The sequence below is a fragment of the Manacus candei genome, unplaced genomic scaffold, assembly GCF_025592945.1.
Source record: "Manacus candei isolate 608988 ecotype Guabito, Panama unplaced genomic scaffold, ASM2559294v1 h1tg000076l, whole genome shotgun sequence".
Taxonomy (NCBI): domain Eukaryota; kingdom Metazoa; phylum Chordata; class Aves; order Passeriformes; family Pipridae; genus Manacus; species Manacus candei.
In genome coordinates, this window is record NW_026138124.1 from 10,760,284 (window position 1) to 10,767,513 (window position 7,230).

Sequence of the window (7,230 nt, forward strand, 5' to 3'; positions counted from 1 at the left end):
GCTGTGAGCTGGGACACGGGGCCGTGGGGAGGGGACGGGTGGGGTCTGCCCTGCACGGAGGTGTTGTGGTGCTGGGGGCCCTGTGCCCAAAGCAGGCACCGCACTGCGGGCACACGGGGCTGGCACAGCGCCCTGGGGACGTCTTGGCTCGCACCACCAACAACGTGCCCTTAAACATCCCAGGCCTGGCACAGCCTCTGAGTGATGTCACCCTGTAGCCATGTCAAAACATCTTGGAGGCAACAAAGCATCGTTTTAATGGAGGATGGAGAGGGATTATGTTTGTGTCCTTTAAAAAAAAAAACCCAACAAAAAAATCAGGTCTAATGAGTAGAAAGGCCACAAATCCGGCTTGGGAGCCAAAACTCATTTCTTACATTAAAATGTCCAATTCTCAGTGATATTTGTATCATTTCTCTACAAAAGGGTTTAAAAAGAACAAACCAAACTGATCTGTGATGTTTGTGAGTGTGACTGTTTTAGAATTTATTTCCATAAGTGATTTTTTTCTTAAAGATGTTTAATAGTAATTCCTATAATAAAGTCCTGTTGTACTCTTAACACTCAGGGGTATTTTTTTACTCCCATTTCTTTACAGTGGGAAGAAAAAAGAAAGGGGAATGGGGAGGGAAGGGGCATCTCTAGCCCAGCTCCAGCTGTGCCCCTCAAGGCTGCAGATGCCCAAAATCTGCCCTGGCTCACTGCCTGCACACTCCTGATGGGGCTGAATTTGCATGTGATGATTTTCTCAAGAGCTTGCCTTTCCCTTCCTTTCATGTTCCCTACAAACAGGCAGGAAGAGGAAAACTTGTGGTGAAAAACTCCTCGGAGCCTCAAAAAGCAGCACATGGACCCAGAGATGAAGGGAGTCTGATGGTGTGAGGGAAGGGCATCAAGCCCCACTTACAGGAGCCCCCCGTGTCCCCAGCCAGTGCCCAAAACCTCGGTCTCAAGCTCTTCATGTTTGGGAAAAGTAGTAGTTTTGGCCCATCCAGGCTGTGCTGTCCTTGAGAAACACCCCCAGGCAGCCTGAGCAGAGGGCTGTGACATGGTGTTGGCTCCACACCTCCACCTCCACAGTGGGCAGCCTGTGACTTTCAGGAGGGGGGTTATTTTGAGGCTGTCACATGTGGCACTTCATGGGCAGCCCCAGGGGGGCAGTGGTAAGGCCAGGGGTGCAAATGGAGCATCCCTCTCACATGCAGGGATAGGCTGGAGTCCACTCCCTCTGCACCAGCTGTCCAGGAGCAGCTTCCAGTTCCTGGCAGGATTAGAGCTTCCCAGCCTCACGTGTGGCTTGGAAACCTTCCCTGTGAAAGAAGACCCTGGAAAAAGTCAAGGCATTCTTGCCTTAAATGTCAAAAGCATAGAAATGGTGGAGAAACTCTGGCTGCCTGCTGCAGCCAAGCGAGTGCCGTGCTCTGCGGGGAGCCAGGGCTTTCCAAGGAGCTGAATGGCCCAGGGCCTGCCCAGTCCTTGGAGCAGCTCAGATGTGGCCCTGGAGCAGTCCCAGCAACTCCTTTTTTAATTCCTCTTCTCCACAAGGACAAGGGTTTTGCTTTCAAACCCGTGTTTTAAGAAAACCAGCAGCTGAGAAAAGCCCAAGGCTGGAAACTGGTGAGATGAGGATGAAGCTGGAGATGTGAGAGCCCGGCAATACCTGCTGGCTTGTCAGGCTGCCGTGGAAATTTACTGCCCCCTTCCTTCCCGAGCCTGGAAGATGGAAGTAGGGATGTATTTTTTTTTTCCTATCAGCTCATTCCCAAGCTAAGGGCTGCACCTAGTGACCAGCTCCCTGCCAAGTCAGGTTGGTGGAAAGGCTGGCTGGAGCAAGGCTGTTTACACAGGGCCGGGGAGGAGCTCCTGGACTTTATAAATCAAGGCAGGGCTGGGGCTGCCAGGGCAGGATCAGGTCAGGGAGCAGACCCTGAACTGTGCAGATCCAACCATCTGTTCTCTGTCTGGGCGAGACCCGACACCAAAAGGTGTTGGACTTGATGATCTCTGAGCTCTTTTCCAACCTTAATGATTCTATGAAAAGAATCACCAAGCCTGCCAGAGCTCAAGGAGCATTTGGACAACACCCTGAGGCCCATGGTGGGATTGTTGGGGTGTCCTGGGCAGGGCCAGGAGTTGTCCTTGATGATCCTTGGGGGTCCCTTCCAACTCAGAATAATCTGTGAGTCCATGAAAAGGTGATGGGGTGAGAATGACCCTCCCCACACCCCAATGGTGGTGGCAGCCCGATGTCACCCCTGGTCCCCATGCCCTCGCTGCCATGAGGATACAGCAGTGCCGAGCTTGGGGACAGCAGACAGGGCAGTTCAGTGCCATGGGCAGAGGAGATGAGCCCCAGCCCTTTTTGGGGACATCATTCCTAATGTATGAAGAGAAACGACTCCACTGTGGAGGCACAGGCACAGCATCTCCGAGCTGTCCCCTCCTCGAGAGACCGGCCAGCGAGGGTGGGAGCAGCTCCTGCTTCCCTTGGAGCTGTGTCCCTCACCCAGGACAGCTGTCCTTTCCTGTCACTGCTGTCCTGCCCTGCAGCAGCCCCGATGGCTCCAAGAGAAACCGGAGACGGCGGCTGGGCTCTGCACGTGCCTGGCAGGGGGACAGTGACAACTGTGTCCCATGGCTTGTCCACCCTCCAGATCCCAGGAAACCACAGCCCTGAGGATGGGGGAAGGGGGGGGGGGATGTTTAGGGAAGCACAGCTGGTGTCACCTTGCTCCAGGGCTGGTGCTGAGGGAGATCCTGGGATTTTGGACACTTGGGATTTTGTTGCCCCCGGGAGGGCTGTGACCCCAAACCCTTCTGCACCCCTTCACCCTGGGGCTGTGCCTGGCCTGGAGGAGGGGGGTGTTTGAGAGCAGAGGATGGATCTCAGAGCTGCTGGTGGTGCCAGGGGTCCGGGCTGGGGTCAGCAGGGGGGCAGTGGCCCCGTTATCTCCCTGGGGCTGGGTCAGTGAGGGAGCTGCTGCTGTCCCAGTGTGGGGGAATGGGCTTCCCAGCTTTGGGGGGCAAACAGGGCAGCCCCCCAACCTGCTGTGGGTGCCCTGGGTGGGGGTCCCAGGTCTCCTCATCCCTCATGTGCCCAACAAGGACACGAGGATGGGGAAGGGTCTGGAAGGGCCACACGAGGAGCACTGAAGGCACTGGGTTTGCTCAGAGCAGACCGAGGGCAGAGCCCATCGGGGGCTGCAGCTCCGACCCCTGCTCGGTGTGACAGGGACAGGACCCAGGAATGGCTGGAGCTGTGCCAGGGCAGGGTCAGGTTGGATCTCAGGAACAGGTTCTCCCCCCAGAGGGTGGTTGGCACTGAACAGGCTCCCCAGGGTTTGGTCACGGCCCCAAGGCTGACAGAGCTCAGGGAGTGTTTGGACAACAGGGTGGGATTGCCGGGGTGTCTGTGCAGGGCCAGGGTCGGGCTGACGGTCCCTGCGGGGACGTTCCGTGACTCAGTGGCTCGGTGACATGGCGGCCGAGCCCGCCCCGGGGGCGCGGCTCCCGCGAGCCTCGGCCCTGCCGGTGCCGCCCAGGCAGGGGCTGAGGGTGCTCGGGCTCACCCGGGCCCGGCCCCCATGTCGCGATAGTCCCGGCTGGGGGGGGCGACACAGGACGCAATCGGGCTGCGCCCCCGCTCGGCCATCGGCTGGCGCTGCCTGGGCATCGCCTCCCGCCAGCGCTCGGCGCTCGGCTGCGCGGCCTGGCGGCTGCCCGGGTTCCGGTTCCGGTCTCGGTGCGGCCCCGGGGGCTCGGGGTGTCCCGAGGGGTCCCGGCGGGGCCGCGGAGCCGCCATGGCCGGGAGCCGCACGCAGAGGATCGGCAGCGTGTTCAGCCGGTGCGCGGGGGGGGCTCAGCCGGGGCGGGGGCCAGTTCCCGGTGAGGGCGGCCCCTCCTGACCTCCCCCGCCGCTTCTCCCCCGCAGGACGCGGGACCTGCTGCGCATCGGGATCATCAAGAAGCCGCTGTGGTTCGACGTGTACGCGGCGTTCCCGCCGCTGCGGGAGCCCGTGCACCGCGCGGTGCGGCCGCGCTACGGGCGCAGCGTGGACCCGGTCGCGCCCGTGTTCTACCGCGAGGATGAAGTGCGGGCGTGAGTCACCGCCGCGTTATACCCTCATCCCGCCGGGCCCGGCTGGACCGGGCTTGGAGCAGCCTGGTCTCTGAAAAGTGTCCCTGCCCTTGGAATTACTTGAATTGGACGGCTTGGAATTACACGATTGGAATGACCCTCCCAACCCGAACCATCCCATGATCCATGGAATGCTTTCATGGCAGCCGCCAGCTCCACATTGAGCAGAATTACTTGCTTTTAGGGAGCGATTGGTTGAAATTCTCTTTATCATCTGTTCACTTGAAGCTCGTGATTCTCTGTGTTTCACCAGTTGCTGATTAGGGACAATCCCAGTTACACACAGGGTTTGAGTGTTGGGTGGTGGGAACTTCCACAGGGCATGTTTGAGGAATGGAGCCTTGGAGCTGCTGTAGGGTAGAAACAGGTTTTAAGTAAATCACCTAAATCTAGCTTTTGCTTCTTGGTTTGTGATTTTTTTGAAGGAATAGAGGTTTTTTCATGATCTTCCACATGTTTCTCATGGCTGCTGGAGTCTCCTGTGCAGCAGGAAAGGCAAACACACCTGTACAGCACAGAGCTCCAGGCTGGGCTTACCCCCCTGACAAGGGGTTACAGAGCTGCTCTGACCCATGGTGGTGATTAACTAGAATTTACTAAAACCATTAAAAATGCTGGAACAAACATCTCTGTAGAATTCCAGGCTGGTTTGGGTTGGGAGTGACCTTAAAGCCCATCCAGTCCCACCCCCTGCCATGGGCAGGGACACCTTCCGCTATCCCAGGTCGCTCCAACCTGGCCTTGGACACTCCCAGGTGTTCATAAGAGCTCCTGTGAAAAGGAAAAATAGTTCTGTAAATGCTTTTTTTAACACCCTGATCTAACAGACCCTGATGTTTATTTACTATTGATTTTAGTTTCAAAAACTCACCTGTTTTCTTTTCTGACCAGGAGATTTTACAGAGTTTATGGCAGTGGTCCAAGGCCTTTCGACCTGACACAGTTAAACTTCAAATCTACCTGCCAGAGGTAAGATTATAATTAAACTGGAGATATTTCTGAGACTTGTCCCTTCCTCCCCTTCAAGTCACTGAACCAAAACGTTACTTGTGAGAGTAAAAACACAACCTTGCAATCCAGGTTTGTTGAGAAATACAATGAGCTGAAGGAAGAAGGGAAAATTGAAGAGGAGAAATTGTTTGAAGAAACAGGAAAAGCCCTTCTAGCCAGTGGGATCATTTTACAGAGAAGAGCAACAGATAAAGTGAGTATTAAATATTCACAGAGTCCCCTGACTGGTGGACTGAGGAAACCCCTCTCCCAGGCCTCTGATACTGAGGTGGTCTGAGGTAAATTCTCAGCAAAGCAGTCACATGTCTGGTGGTTGTAATAAAATGTCCTTGCTGTGCAGAGGAAACTTTCCTCTTGATCATGAACCTGTCTGGCCAAGGTTGAGGGACTTGTGGGACAGAAAAGAGCTTGTTCTGGTGATAAAAAATTGAATAATCTTTCAAATAAGTGTGTGTCTGTAGAAACCATTTGGAAATATGTTTCTGTGCTGCTGTGCATTGAATTTTTCCATAATAATAATAATAATCTCAGCATGAATTAATTCCTTTCAGCTTTTCTGGACACACAGAGGGCTGTTTCTCTCCTCAGTCACCCTTCAGAAGCTGCTTGCACCCTGTTCTATGTGATTTTGTGTCTTTCCCTGCAGGTGGCACAGCAGGAGCACCAGGGATCTGCTGGAACCAGGGATCCTGCCTTACACCAGCAGCTCCAAACCGTGCTGGAGGAGCTGCAGGAGAAGAGGAAGGGTGGGGAGGAGCAGACACCAGAGCTGGCAGGGACACAGAAGGAGAATCCCCCTCCTTCATGACAGCTCTGCTGCCCTGGACTCTGCTGCCCTGTGCCCTGGCTGTCACCTGCCAGGATCCAGCCTCCACACCTGGCACTTTCAGACATTTCCTTGGGGGGAATCCAGCTCTGGTGCTCCCCAGACTCATGAGTGTGACACATTTTCCTCCATCCTTCTCCTCAGTGATGAAATTGGAGATAATGATATTTTTTTTTAAGGTTCAAGGGTGTTATCTCAAAGTGTGAGCTGGAAAATAAGAGTGGAAAATAAACCGTTTTCTTTCAAAGTTGGAAGTTCTGCCTGTTCAGGTGTCTTGTTTGCAGCAGTAGAGATGTTTCCTGCTGTGGAAGTGGCAGGTCCTGTTTGATGCATCCCAGCAGCTGCCTCAAGTGTCATCTTTTTATAGCTCACTGAGGAAAGTTGCTCCTTATAGAAATGGAATAATATGCCCTTCCCATTCCATCATTTGCCCTATCCCATTCAGAGTGGGATAAAGTATGGCAATACCAGATAATTGGGACCTCTGTGGCTTTTTAGTGACTCCTCATGAAATTGGTCACCTCTGAAGACTGAAAATGGGATGTCCCAGCTGTTTGCTGAGAGAAAGGTGATGCTGCTGCACAAAGTCACAGGAAGTGTGGCGTGGAGCAACATAAGGAAATAACAGCTAATCTTCCTGGGATTAGAACAGAGTTCTTCCTGTGCCTGCAAACTCCAGGCTGAGCTTTCATTAAACATTTTGGGCTGTATGAAAAACAAACACTGTTTGTGTCTTTCTTTTTCTTTGTGATTTTTGTTGTGGTTTTTCATGTTTCTGTGTTTGTCTTTCGTGTTTGTGTCTTTTGTTTGGGTGTTTTTTTCTCGTTTGTTATTTTCTTTTTTAAAAAAACAAACCACCACCACCCCAAACTAACAAGTGTAACTGGGATCTAATCTCTCCCTCCCTGCCCAGCTCTGCCCTGCAGTGGAAAGGGAGGGATTTCCTTTGGGTTTCATCCCTGCCTTCCACACACGTTCTCCCCAGCACAGTTTAGTGCTGCTGCTGTGTATGATGCAAGAAAACTGTGGCACACCTTGTGTTGTGTGGCAGTGAAAAACAGGACGTAAAAACACCCGTGGTTTGGATTTGTGTGCCTTAATTCACCCCTGGCAGGGATGTGATTACAGCAGAATTACTCATTTCTCCTTGGAAGGTCAAACTTTACTCCCAGGCCTGCTCTGTAACTCCAGAGGGGTGCAGAGCTTTGTTACAAAGAGCAAAATCCCTCTTTTAGCACGGATCCATTTCCAGACT

The 7,230-nt window shown here is 53.6% G+C and overlaps 1 protein-coding gene across 1 annotated transcript; it reads left to right on the plus strand.

The window, feature by feature from the left end:
• The first annotated feature begins 3,704 nt into the window (after positions 1 to 3,704).
• MRPS23 (mitochondrial ribosomal protein S23) lies at positions 3,705 to 6,229 on the plus strand. The gene is made up of 5 exons (XM_051809462.1): positions 3,705 to 3,844; positions 3,932 to 4,099; positions 5,030 to 5,107; positions 5,219 to 5,342; positions 5,796 to 6,229. Exons 1-5 carry the CDS (start codon positions 3,801 to 3,803, stop codon positions 5,955 to 5,957), a joined length of 576 nt encoding a protein of 191 aa, XP_051665422.1. The 5' UTR covers positions 3,705 to 3,800; the 3' UTR covers positions 5,958 to 6,229.
• Positions 6,230 to 7,230: the final 1,001 nt, after the last annotated feature.